This window comes from Anastrepha ludens, chromosome 5 (genome assembly GCF_028408465.1).
Source record: "Anastrepha ludens isolate Willacy chromosome 5, idAnaLude1.1, whole genome shotgun sequence".
In the NCBI taxonomy this organism is placed as follows: domain Eukaryota; kingdom Metazoa; phylum Arthropoda; class Insecta; order Diptera; family Tephritidae; genus Anastrepha; species Anastrepha ludens.
In genome coordinates this window covers 15,420,346-15,434,484 of record NC_071501.1, presented here as the reverse complement: position 1 = coordinate 15,434,484, position 14,139 = coordinate 15,420,346, and the positions used below count along the sequence as shown (strand labels likewise).

Below are 14,139 nucleotides of genomic sequence, written 5' to 3'. Positions count from 1 at the left end.
GTTTTTTTGTCGACACTCGCTTCAAGCCGCGCTCTGAAAAGTCATCAACATTTTTGTACACCTTATTCCGCTGATTTCACATCACAAGAAACTTTTCTGATCTTTTAATCACTTTTGCAGCCGCTCGTAAGATAATTTCACTTTTTTTCACGTTTTTGTTTGGTTGCCTTTACCGGAAAGTATCGATCAACACTAACCTGAGTTAGCACTGGCGTCGTAGTACTTGATTGGTTGTTTTCAATGGATGTAATGGCTGTTTTTGAATGGCTTTGAGCTGCTTTTCAGCCCAATACTGCAATTTTGCCTATTGACGAAGCAGTTACGCCAAAAATGGGCTTCATAAGTTGACTTGAGTGCGCGATGAATAACAGAGCCTCGATAGTCACGCGTGATCTGTCCAAAAAACTCCTATTGAGAAAAGTACCTCCAATCGGATAACCCGTCATTATAAAAGGCCATGAAGAAATGATTTGAAAGGTGAGCTTTTTAGCAGACCGTTATTCGACTGTGAGGGAATTCGACAGAATAAGTTGATAAGCTGACGTCACTTGAGGTGTCATAATGAGCGCTCGACTGCATGTAAGTCTTCAGGTCAATGCTTTATAGCTCCATATCACGCGTGAAAATCGAAAGCAACTTGTTTTATACTACATCCACTCGAGTGTTCAATGAGAAATGTTTGATGGGTTTTTCAAAAATTTAATCAAATCATTCAACAACTTTTCGGCATTTAATACACATCAAAATTGTAATACAAATATTTTCTTCAAAATAACAGGTATGTAAATGGCTTTTGTACTTAAGACTAATTCTTAGGTACTAATTTGCTTTATGCCGTCCTATTCCAGGAGCCTGCTTGAACACACCACCTCAACAACATGTGTGAACCCTGTTGCGGCTGCTGCGGATCCTATGGTTGCCCGACTGGCCCTTGTGGCCCCTGTGGTCCATGTGGTCCATGCCGGCCTGGTGGGCCTTGTCAACCTTGCGGGCCATGTGGCCCGTGCGGACCGCCGTCTTGTGGTCCATGTGGCCCTTGCGGTCCGCCGTGTTGTAGTCCATGCGGTCCTTGCATCTCACGCGGTCCGTGCGGACCATGTGGTACTTGTGGACCTTGCTGCAGTCCGCTTCCCTGCTGTCCATTCGGCTGCCCATGCTCCAAGTGCCCAAATCCATGCCGATATCTAAAGCCCAGATACTGAGGCAACGCGCATTGCGGGTATGGGAAATGTGTGCGACACAAATGTTGAACAATGGGAAAATGTAACATTTGAGGTGAAACTGGAATTTCAAATGCGCAACTACGGGAAACTGCTGGCGAACTATGACAATTGAGTTGAATTAGTGCATCCCTGAAGATTGTGGGAGGACTTCGTGTTTTGCCATGCCTCCTATTGTTCATTTGATATTTTGTATGAAGAAAGTTTTGACTGTTATTTTTTAAATATATATACATACATATATTTTTTAAGAAAACTTTTAAGATTTTTAGACCCCCGTTAACCTAGGGTCTGCGGCCAAAGGTGATGGCATGGTCTTATAAGACAGTAATAGTGCCAATGATCACCTATGCCTCTTTGGTATGGTGGCCAAAAGTAGATCAAACCAAGACTCAGATGACACTTAACGAGGTATACAGGATAGCCTGTCTGAGCGTAACGGGAGCACTGCGAACCTGCCCCACAGCTGCTTTAGGAATGGTTACTGGATTCATTTCACTATATCTTTTAGCCAAAGGGACGGCAGTCAGTGCAGCTCTATGGCATCCTAATCTATTCCATCTCAAAGAAGGCAATGTTTACAGGACATGTAAGAATTCTGGGTTCAATCCTGAAATCTCCGTGCCTTACAGTCCCAGACAAGATGAAAAGGAAACTAGAATTCTCCAAGAAATTCAAAGTGGTCAACAGGGACCGCTCAGCGTGGAGAAAAAATGAAATATCCTTAAAGCAGGGCGCACAGGTATGGTTTATTGACAGGTCCAAAATGGAAGACGGTAGTGCCGGGGCTGGAATTGTCGGACAAAATTTCAAAAAAGTAATTGCAATGGTAATAAACCACTTGCTGTGTGCCACAGAATGTATAGGGAGAGGCACGCGCGGTGCCAACATTAACACTCTCTCTGACAGTCAAGCAGCTCTTAAACCGCTGGATATCTTCTTATTCCAACCAAGGTTGGTCTGGTAATCCTCAACAGCCTAGCAACAAGACACGAAGGAAATTAAATTGCGGACACTTTAGCTTCTGCGTGAGCAGGAACAACGAGGCCTCATCGATTACTGGAGAGCAGTTTTAGAATTAGGATTGATAGGATTAGGAGCCTAAAACTGTTTGAGTAGGCTACACGGCTGAAAAATAGAACTCTTCAGGTCACAGTGCACAAACAGCCAATCAATAATAATAATAAGATTTTTTTGTTGCCACAAAAAAAAAAAACTCAGTAAGTTTCTGTAATGATTTATAAAAAGTGTCAAAAAAATTTCTTAACGAAATTATTTTATATTTAAATCTCAAAATTTCTAAACGTGATCGTCATTTGCTCCTAGAGATTCCCGCTTAGAAACTCCTTCGCACACTAAAATGTGAGTTAGACAGCATAATTGAACGTTTATCCGATTAAATTTGATTTTTTTCCAGAGTTTTTCAATCACCTAATGCAGTGCCCGTGCTGGTGCTATCGACCTGCTCCCTGTGGCCCATATGGTCCCTGTGGTCCATGGGGCTATATTGGTCCATGTGGAGCATTGGGCCCATGCACGCCTTATGGTGCACCGTGGGGTTCGTGTCAGCCGTGTGGGTCACACTGCTATGGCCGTAGGTGTTGCTGAGTTGACGGAAATGTTGTTCGCAAATTTCAAGAAAACCATTCAGATGGGCAATGAATTGGGTTGATGGAAACGACAAGTGTTTGCACGTGATGTTAAAAATGGCAAATGGTTGAAAGCGGACGGAAAAGAAACAAAAAAAAAAAAAAAATAAAAAACATAAATTTTTTTTTTTTTAATTTTTAAGATTTTGTAAATAAAGTGTGCAAAATCTTCAAAAACTGAAAAAATTATTTCGATTTCTTTTGGAAGTATGCGATTAAGGAACTTTGGTATCTTACATACTTATATATGTGTGTATGCCACATCTCAGTCTTAAACGATAAATTCAGCATTATTTGCATTGGCTTGGGCTAACTTGGGCTGGCAGCTTTACCATATTGACCCACCTGTGCTGAACAGCTCGCAGGCGCGAACCAAGTTGTGTTCAACTGTCCTCGTTTGCAAGAAGGCGCGAGGAGTTAACCTTGGCGTGTTGCATACAACCGCGTGTGGCCTGACCTAATAAACATCTGTGCAGCTCAAAACACTGCTGGGATGCGGCGTGCAAGTTTGCTAAGCTGGTGATGCGGTCGCTGAGTGAGCTCGATGAAGAAGAGCGAAGAAGGGAGCGGTTTCAACAGCAGCAGGTAGAGGCTATGACACCTGAGCCTGTATAGATTCGAAGCATAGTTCCAGAGGAGATCGAGTAGAGACGAATTGACGGAAATTGCAGACGACTAAATCATACAGTGACAAGTCGGTATTGGCCACGACATTACCGCATTTTCGATGTTCCTTTTGATCCCACTTACAGCGAAAGCAACTGGAGACTGTCGTCGATGTATTACCTCTTTACGTCCCAGGCAGAGGAACAGAACGCAAGTTACTATAGTGGTCAAACGACACAATTTGTCGAAGTGGAGCCGATGGAATGCAAACATGCAGTCCTGGATGGAAGTCAGCCGAAGAGGGAAGGTTTGATTTAGTGGGGGCTTGTCAACATGTCATTGGTGCGACGGTACCAATTGAATGCTTCTGTGACATTTTATCCTCCACTCCAAAAAAGGAAAAAAAAACCTAAATTGTCTGTGAAAAGTATCATTTTGTACTCGGTTTTTGAAGCTCCAAAGCGGTCGATCAGTATTCTAGGGGTCGTTCATCTCAATTTTCGCGCCGTTTCCCATTACTTTTGATCTCTCCCCTTCATCTTCTCAAAGCACTATTAGGTTTGCGCGTGAATAAAATTCTAGTAGAAGTTCATGGAAATACAAAACTGATTGAATTTGCAATCATTTTATTGAGCCATAGTACACTGTGGGCTCTATTGGTCTATTGTACATATAGGGTTTTCCAAACAGAGATGATATTTTGATATTCAAAGAATAATGCTATTTTTTAATATAAATGATCGGATGTTTATTTCATTACAAAAAGGAAGGTATGCCGTTAATAGTGGAAAATAACATCAGACAAATAATCACCACGACCACGCTTACAGGACAATATCCTTTTCATGAAATTTTCCATAACCGAATTGCAAAGTGGCTGCCCTATGCCCTCGATAGCCTCACGAATTCCATCTTTGAGGTCTTGAATCGCCTCTGGGCTGTTGGCGTGGACCTTCTCTTTCACGTGGCCCCAAAGAAAAAAGTCACAAGCTGTTAAATCACAAGATCTCGGTGGCCAATTGTGATCACCTCTTGGAGAGATAACACGATCCGTAAACTTTTCCCGTAAAAGATCAATAGTTTCGTTGCTTGTGTGGCACGTAGCGCCGTCTTGTTGAAAATAAATGTTGTCCAGATCAATACCATCCAATTCCGGCCATGAAAAATCGTTAATCGTCTCTCGATAGCGCTATCCATTCACCAATAACACCTGTTATTGGAAAGCCCTATCTATCGAAGCGGAATATCAAATTATAAGCTCACTTGTCCTCATACCCTAATTTAAATCCATTTTAATTTTGTTTAGCAGCGGTCATCGTAACCAAGTAGACTTGTGCGTGGCCACCATACGACTAGTTCCGATTTCGATTTCCCATGGTGGAGGAGAAACATCAAATGATAGAAAAAGATGTGTCTAATAGCAGTTGCGTCTGGGCAAGCAATGATTAACCTCTGCCATGAAAAAAGTTCTTGGTTTAAACCTATCTCTGTAAAGCCTGCTGAAGCTGTTGCCTCATATTTCCTTAACGGTAGCTCTATAATAGCATACATCCTTCTTTGTGTGCTTGACTGAGCTCCTCCCTCAAATATGGAGTGCATCTTGATGTTTTTGCACAAATAGAGGTACCTACGGTTCTATGTCGCCTCTGACCGGCATTTGATGTTTTATAAGGAGATTTTTCAGAGAAGAAATACACAGAAATACCTGTCCAGGGGCGATCGTTAATAAAAAAAAAATCTTCTCTGTCATTTGGTATCCCAGCTCAGGGTTTCGAACTCTGTATTGTGAGCAAAATATTTCAACTGGTTTGGCCTATCTGTGATTTACTTTGCTGCGCTTCCAACATCATGGATCAAAGGTTAATTTAAGCTGGCGATAGGAAAGTTTACTTTCCTGTACTTTGCTAATCCCAGAGGTTTCTTTTATCTTTCAAAAACTTTCCTTTTTGGCTCGCACCTAAAAAAGGTTGCATTCATTTATTTGTTCGATGAAAATTGCTTGTCAGAAGATGTGAGAATGACGACCAACAGTGGCGATTTACATTTCACCACTTGAAGCTGCTGATGAATTTCACCAACTGTGTGATATTTAAACCCGCAATATCCGCTGGTGTAGCGGAAAAGTAAGAGCCCAGATGTTTAAACCTTAGCCCGATGAGAGCAGGGCAACTGAGGAGAAGGTGCTGAGATGATTCCATCTCGTCCTCCAGACAGCTTCTGCAGAAAGAGTTTGAAGCAACGAACTTGTGTGGTGGTTACTCCTCGAAACGAGAGGAAGGAGATCCCGTTGACTACCTGAGGTCTGCTCCTGGAGTGGTGGACTTCGCGTCAACTCTGCGAACGCTGCGCAAATATACAAACTTGTAAGGCAGTGAAATCTTTCTGGCGACGAGTAGAACAGATGCGCACGAGGAATCTCCTGAGGTTAACAAAATTCGAGGTGCCCTGTGTGACTCGGCATTAGTTCGTGGCCTTTTTGCGTCAGTTGTATGGAGGATGGACACTTTCTCCTTAACTGCCCTCCTCCACTGGGCTAAGATTTAAGTATCTTGGCACTCATCTCGTTGCTACGCCTGCATTGATATGAAAAATCTGATGAGTTTCATCAGTAGCTCGAAACGGCTAACACCACCGTAAACCAGTCATCGTTCGGGCGTGTTCAACAAATACACCGCGCAACTATCCCTACCATGCGCCTTCCCGACTAGAATTACAGTGAGGCATGCCGAAGAAGCAGTTAGGCCCGAATTAGGCAGGCCTTACTGAGGCACGCCTCACTATTACCTTACCATGCCCACATTAGACAAGGCAAAGATTGGCATGCCAGAACAATACTTGGTTGTGGTCACGAAAATCTGTGGCAGTGTCTCACTTAGGCATAAATTGGAATCCCTAACTGATTTGTAGGAGGGCATCCGGAGTATTACCGAAGTTCGGTTTTTCGAACCTGCGCCTAATGCGGCAGATGTGTGGCGATACCTTTCGGGACTTGGGCCTAGTTTGGCTGCCTTATGTGGCGCAAATTTGGAATGTGGCCTGCCTTATTTGCGCCTAATCACCGCCTTACCAAAATTTCTAGTCGGGTTTCCCCTATTCATAATAATACTGGACGCTCTCTTCTGTAAGCTTCTCTGCTGCGTCAAGCAGACCGCTGTTTTTCACATCTTTCTTGGACTCAAACCACGATACTTTTAATGCAGATTTCAGTCTAGAAAGCAAACTGAAATCTCATGACTCAAAATCTCTCGAATATGACGGTTAGTCTAGCACTGGAATTATGTGCTTGGCTGAAAACCTCTTGGTAGACAATGGGGAACGTATTAACTCTACTGCCGGCTTGTTTACAGAAACGAGAAAAACTTCGACGGTATTTACGCGCTTCGTCCATAGTAGCAGCGGTCGCATTATTTACTAGGTACACCTCGTATATCTAGAATTAACAAAGAAAAATCACTTGCGCAAAATACTGTAACAACTATGATTACATATCTCCATGCAACGAAAACTATTTCAACAAAGTCATGATCGCTTTTTAAAACTCAAATTTTTCATCAGAACAAAATTTTTCCTCGTACAATAGGCCCACTCAAAATTTTTGTTTGCACGTTTTTTTTGTCTACTAGCGAATTCTGAATTGGTTGTAAGTAATTTGCATTGCGCAGAATCTGCTGAGTGAGTGGTCTGCATTTGAATTTCGTTTCTTTTTTCTATCATTTTTTGCAGCAATAGCAACTAAAAAATCGTCCGAAGATGTGTTGTTCTCCATGCCCACCCTCCTGCGGTCCGTGCAATCCATGTGGACCATGTGGCCCCTGCGGATGTTCCCGACCATGTGGGCCGAGCGGTTCATATGGTTCTTGTCTCGAGTGTCGTAAGCCCTGCGGCGAGTCTAATATTTGCTGCCCTACGGGCTGTTTCTATTTCGGCTGAAAGACCATCATCGTGTGATCGAATTGAAAGGATGTCTGTTTGCAAGCACCATGAAGGTGTAAGTTGATGGTACCCGCTTCTGCTGCAGACACCGAACATACTGGAATTTGCTAAGATGGTGTAAAAATGATGAAAGAGCTAAGTACATATGGATGCATATAGATGTATACATACATATGTACATAGCAGAACATGAGAATTGTGCAAATTAAATTTTGAGTGTAAGCAAACAAATATTGGCCAATAAATAATAGACCATAAACTAAAAAAGGGAGTTGTTTAACTGCTGGTTATTGACGAAAATTAGGTTTAGGTCGATACGTATGTACATATGTATGTATATGTTTAGAATTAACTATAGTGAATTGGCAACTGAACTGAATATCAACCTGCTTAATCAACTCCTGTGTAGAACTGAAGACTTTCCATATGGCGAGGCTTAATTCTAACTTACCGGATTGATATAAGAATTACTAATAGACTACCGCGTGCATTCTTATCAGGTGGTTAGGCAAATCATCTCTATTTTGTAATATGCCGTTTGATGTAGTCCTTCAAAGAGATGACCTCACGATATAGCTTGATGCCGATTCCGAATAGCAGTTAGTTTTTTATTATAATCTTTTTCAGCACAGAAATTCACCCTGGGACTTAGGACTGATTTGGCCACCGAGGAGTGATCGATATTAGAGCAAAATATCTTTTTGCTTATTTCTGTTAAGCGGTTTAGGAGGCCAAAATTTTCGTGTTTTTCGAGAATTTTTTGAACAATAATAATTTTGAATAATCAGAAATTGTTTAAGTTTAGAGGATATTTAATCTATATTTTAAGGTACGCTTTTAAATTTTTTTTAAAGCTTTTCCGCGGGAGATAGTGGCCTTAGAGCCTGCTGTCCATGGACGATCGCCATTCAAGAGTTTTGCTGGTGGGAATTCCTGAAGTTGCAATTTTTCTCTGTAATCAACAACATTGTTTTTTTCGTTAACAACATATTTCCTAAAAATATGAACCTAATTGTGGTAAAAAATATTGAAAATTGCATGCTTTTGAGGCGCTTGAACACGAAGTAGATTTTTATACCATATTTTTTCATCTATTTTGCTTAAAAAACCATACTTTCAATAATAATATAATCCCAGAGTTAGGTTTATGTAAATTAAAATTGAATAAAGAAAAAATCTCGAAAAATTTTAAAACTATTGGTCGATAACTTTTTAAGCTAGAATGCCCACCAGTTGAAAAAAAGTAGTCTTGAGAAAAACGTCGTTCTAACTAACGCGCGCTACGGTGCGGAACCGACGGGCAGTCACTTAAGTGCTAATACAATCGGGAATAAAGCGAATTTCGCTTTAAAATTTTTACCACATATTCTTGAGTAGTTATACTAATGATTCATGCAATAAAAAAAAATGGATTTTTTGATCGATCTAAACCGGTTTCCCCCCTTAAGATCGTTCTTAAAACTTATTGAATAATTTTTTTTAGTCTCACCCCCTCCATAGATATTTCAATAATCAAGAATGTGTAGTATAAATTTTGGTCTCGATTGGGGATGGCACAGGCGTATAACGTTTTCAAAGGTCAGATTCTTAATTGGAGACTTAAAAAGGTAGCTTTCTTAGTTAAATTTCGAGATCAGAGCAATTGATGCCACTGAAGGAAATAATACCTTGTAAAAAATACTTCTTTCATTTATTATTATTATTTTTTTTATATCCATTTAGTTTTAATTTTTTGACGACCTTTTTTTCTAGGCTTGCCACATGCTTTTGCATTCAAAAACTGTATTTGGAAGAGGAACGCATTAATTAAAGGTGGAGTCACTACATGATTCATCAATCATGGGGTCACTAGAGCAACAACAATGTTATGTACATTTGATTGCCAAAGAAAAGTATTGGCAAAATAGAAAAAAAAAATTAATCCGCCTTATTTCATTCTGGGCTGACAGCCACATGGACACGGCGAAAGAAAAAAAAAAAATATCAGCTGATTTACCGAAACCACCTTTAATAGACTCTCCTTGTAGAAGAGTGAAAAGAATAATGCGTTCACCAGATAGTCATTTCTCAAGAGCAAAGAACTCAGAATTAATAATTGTTTGTGCGCGGGAGCTCTCAGCACTGGATTCAATAATTTTTTTTTTCATTTCCAAGAAAAATTATTAAAAACTGATTGCTTATAAGTCAGAAATAACGAAGCTGGACAATGGAAGTTGGCCATCCGAAATGTGAGTAACTCAGTTTGTGGGATGATGGATGAAATTCATGATAGCGCCCAAGAATATATAGTCAGTATGCGCTTTCAGTTCTATAAAGTACTGCAAGAGTTAGAACAATAATAAAAATGTTATTTAATGTTAAGAAAATAAAGCTAACTAATATAATTGTTCGATTTTCAATTAATTGTGATGGATATTTACATAAAATTTGATTAGCTAGGTAGAGAAGAGATGGTTGAAGTGCCACTCTGGCACTACTTAGGTTAGGTTAGGTTAGGTTGGTATGGTTGCCCAAGGAATGAGCACACTTGGATGAAGAAAAATGGATTCGTCCTTTGTGATACCATTATGAAGGAGGTGAGGTTAAAGAGAATGGGATAAAGGGAGAGGGCTGGGTGAGGTAGTGCTGGGATGGTTAGGAGCGTGTGGACTACGAATGATGACTATGCGGCGTTTGCGTCAACCGCTTTGTGCTGCTGATGAAATTCATCAGATTTTTAATGTCAGCGCCAGCTATATCAGCAGGCGCAGCAAAGAAGTAAGAGCCAAGATGCCTGGATCTTAGCCCCGCCAGAGCAGGGCAGCTAAGGAGAAGGCACTGAGATGATTCTACCTCATCCTCCATACATCTAGCGCAAAAAGGACTCGAGGTAATTCCCAGTCTCACAGCATGCATTCCTCGCGCATAGTGACCTGTGAGAAAATCCACGAGATTTGAAAGCTGATATTTTGTCAACCTCAGAAGCTCGCCCGAGCGCCGCCGGTCCACACGTGGCCAGAAGGATTTCGCGACCTTACACGTTTGTGTACTTGCCCAGCGCTCGCTGAGTTGGGGTGATGCCCATCTTTACAGGAGCAGACCGCAGATAGCCAGGAGATCCCAATTATTTCCCTTTGCGCGGAAATTACCTCGCATGTGCCTTGTCTGGCCAGCTCATCCGCCTCACAGCTTCCCGCAATGTCGCTGTGACCAGGAACCCAGATGAGGCTTATGTCAAAGAATTCGGACGCAGTCGAAATTGAGGTCAAGCATTCCTTGACCAGTTTCGAATGCACCGTCATTGACCCGAGGGCCCTTATTGCCGCTTAGCTGTCGCAGTAAATATTTACTTTCTTGACTGTTACTACGCAAGTGAGTAGCCAATCAGCTGCCTCCTTGATTGCGGCTACCTTTGCCTGGAACACACTGCTGTGGTCCGGTAACCTGCATTTGAGTCTGATGGGGAGCTCCTTGCAAAAGACTCCTCCGCCAATCTTTCCTTCCAACTTCGATCCATCCGTGAACAAGTTCACCAGGCCCTGTCCCCAAGTGTAGCCCCCCGTCCACTCTTCCCTTGACGAAATATGAGTGGAGAAGATACCGGTTGGACTAAACGAGGGTATACACTGATCCGTTGACAGAGGGATGAAGTCGAAGTTTCTAAGGATGCTTGAGTGACCATAAGTGAGGTTGAGCTTAAAGCCCGAGCCCCTCAGTCTGATTGCGGTACCTGTAGCGGCAATTCTGTCTGCGATGTCTACGGGTACCACACTTAACATTGCGTTGACAGCCAGAGTAGGAGTCGTTCGAAGCGACCCACTGATGCCAATGAGTGCCGACCTCTGAACTCTCTGCAGCTTCTTCACCAATGTCGTCGTCTCTAGTGAGTTCCACCAGACTATGACTCCATATAACAAGATAGGCTTTACAATAGTATTATGTAGCCAAAAAACAACTCTAGGCGAAATGCCCCATCTTTTGCCAATTGCGCCCTTGCACCCATACAAGGCGATTGTTGTCTTCCTTACTCTTTTCCTCAATATAGGTCTTCCATGTAAGCTTGCTGTCAAGGATTATACCTAGGTATTTCACCTTGTTAGAAAGCATCAGAAAGGCGCCGCCTAGTGAGGGAAGTTGAGCTCGGGATATTTGATATTTCGTCGTAAATAGGACGAGCTCCGTCTTAAGAGGATTCACCGACAGGCCGCAATCCGTTGCCCATCTAACTACTACATTCAGATATCCCTGCATCAAGGTGTACAGAGTATCCACAAATTTTCCTCTAACGATTAGTGCCACGTCATCCGCGTAACAATTACCCCCTTTCCCCAGCTCCTAAGTAGCATTAAGGTGAAATTTTGATATCATTTTGAGACCTCCAACTGGCAGATATTTACATCCAACCAGAGCTGTTGATGTAATGGCGAAGGTTGATGGGATTTAGGTTGGAGCTCTGCCTCAGGATGTCGAAGAAAGCAATTCGAGTAACTGTTTAGTTAACTTTGACCAAAAGTGACTGGTACTTAATATACACATTGTTAGTATCAAGTGCTCCCTATCATTCAAGGGAGCTCATTCACTTTCGAGAAAGTTCATAAAAGAGTATCTTATGTAAAACACAGACAGGTTCACGTTCGTAAACTAGCATTTAAATCACCTGAAACTGATCCCTATTAGCTGACATATTTCCTTATTATTCTTCAAAAGCTTACCACCAAAAAATCCATGAGTAACGTAAAAGTGCATCACAGTCATATTACAATGGACTTGTAAGGTCTAAGTGAGTTGGTCGTACAGACCGAATACCACCATAACCTAATCTAACCTAAAGTAAAAGTACAAGGCTGGGTCATACCGTCCAAATGGATTCAAATGCTCCGGCTATGAAAGTATTCCATGCGGTACCAGCTGGTGGTAGGAAGAGAAATGCCTCCTCTGCGTTGGAAAGATGAAGTGGAAAGGACTTGGCTTCACTTGGTGTGTTCAACTGCCGACGGTTAGTATGAGAAAGAAACGGTTGGCGCGCTTCTTATACTCGGCCTAAATCGCGCAAGCAGTTATCGCGCCAATCAAGAAGAAAAACGTAATATGCTAGTAAACGAGATCACAGTCAAAAGATCGACAAAGGACTTAAAACTAAAGCAGGTCGTCTGTGAGGAAAACAATATTGGACATATTGAATAAGAAGCGAAACTTGATACTAACAACGTGTATACATACAACGTACTAATCAGACGGATGAAGATAACGAACGTATAGTGCTTAGCAAAGTGAACTCATATCTTTCCACGGGACGCTGAATCATTAGCCGAAATATGAAATGACCTTTTCTATGAATGTTTAGCACTCAAAATTCATGTAGAATCACTTTTTAGCAATCTCAAGAGGATCTAAGCACTTTCACATAAGGTCTATGAGATTAGAAAGATCTAAGCACCATTATACGTTCCTAGTGACCTTTTTCTTTATTCCCCTTTACAGCATTCAGTAAATTTAACCTAATCAGTAAGCCAGCCTACCAGTGAAATATCCTTCGTCCATTTCTACTGCATTCATTTTATTTCAGGAAACAACCAAGATCAATATATTATAATTATTTGAAAGCTTCGGCGGTTAGCCTTCAATTCAATACCCACGTAAGGAAATCATAGGACTACAAATGTACCACGATACCTCCTAAACTCAAGGCCACCGCAAAGCAAACATTTTTTCCCATTTTGATCGATCTTAATATTGCCGTTTCCCTTAGACTATTGCTTATGTTTGAACTTTTTTTTTGCCCCCACTCCCACTCAAGATGCACGATTTCGTTTTCCATATTATTTGTCCACTTTTTCATCATTTCAGGGACAGCATGGCCTGGGGCAGCAATTGGCACACGGATCGCATGGTGGTGGAGCGCAGCCTGAACTGCAGCAAGGTGGACATGGTGGCGAATATGGTATGCACGGTGGACCATAGATACCATGCGCTCCACAGGCGGTGATTTGTCCATAGGGTCCTACTGGTCCGTAGGGGCCGACTGGCGCAACGGAAAAGCCGCAGGGATCGCACATCTTAAGTTGGATTGGGGCTGTTGTTGGCGAGAATTGGGGATATATGTAAATAAGTGTCAATTTTTTACTAGATAGAGATTGCTAATTATTCGCTTTTTACCTTTTTCAAAAGAGTTTTTCTATGTGTTTAAGTAATTTTTAAATTCGAGACTGAAAGTTTTGTACAAATTTTCAGTAGAGTAATTTGAGAAGTAGGGCGGAGCTAGTGATTTTAAGTTTTTGAAAATATTGAATGGCGCTGAGTGTTTCTTGCTGGCAAACTACTTTGCGTCACGCCTGTGGCTGCATTCAAATATCCAAAGTTCACCAAAGTACCGCGAAGCACTGGTTGAAACCAAGCAATCGTAAGAAAGAGCACCAAAAGGATACCTTAACGTTTCCCAGTCTCTTGGTTGTGGATTCTCACCGTGCTCTGATTATTCCCTGAACAAGAGTATAATATTTTTATTCCTACTTTAGACCTTTCTTTTGGGTCGTGATACATCAGCTCTTGCTCCAATATCCATAATTTGAATCTTGGTCTAGTAAATAATACTTGTTTAGCTCAGAAGGAAACTCTAGCCAGCTGTAGAAGCGAGAAATCAGATTTTACCTATAGATCTTTTAAATGGTTATTAACATTTTTTAAATTTGATTCTTCTAGTTTCAGTGCATACCACATCTCAGCCTTGATCCAACCTGGGTACTAGTGTCATT

General features: G+C 41.5%; 1 protein-coding gene and 2 long non-coding RNA genes across 3 annotated transcripts; 2 read left to right on the top strand and 1 right to left on the bottom strand.

Moving 5' to 3' along the window:
* The first annotated feature begins 700 nt into the window (after window positions 1-700).
* Window positions 701-1,476, top strand: LOC128864388 (male-specific sperm protein Mst84Db-like). The gene is made up of 2 exons (XM_054104021.1): window positions 701-778; window positions 849-1,476. Exon 2 carries the CDS (start codon window positions 879-881, stop codon window positions 1,200-1,202), a length of 324 nt encoding a protein of 107 aa, XP_053959996.1. The 5' UTR covers window positions 701-778; window positions 849-878; the 3' UTR covers window positions 1,203-1,476.
* A 5,497-nt stretch (window positions 1,477-6,973) lies between these two features.
* LOC128864339 (uncharacterized) lies at window positions 6,974-7,675 on the top strand. The gene is made up of 2 exons (XR_008454673.1): window positions 6,974-7,115; window positions 7,199-7,675. It is a non-coding gene; the product is annotated as an uncharacterized LOC128864339 (long non-coding RNA).
* A 5,248-nt stretch (window positions 7,676-12,923) lies between these two features.
* LOC128864271 (uncharacterized) lies at window positions 12,924-13,660 on the bottom strand. Its single transcript, XR_008454669.1, has 2 exons — window positions 13,544-13,660; window positions 12,924-13,460 (listed from the first exon to the last, which is right to left on the bottom strand). It is a non-coding gene; the product is annotated as an uncharacterized LOC128864271 (long non-coding RNA).
* Window positions 13,661-14,139: the final 479 nt, after the last annotated feature.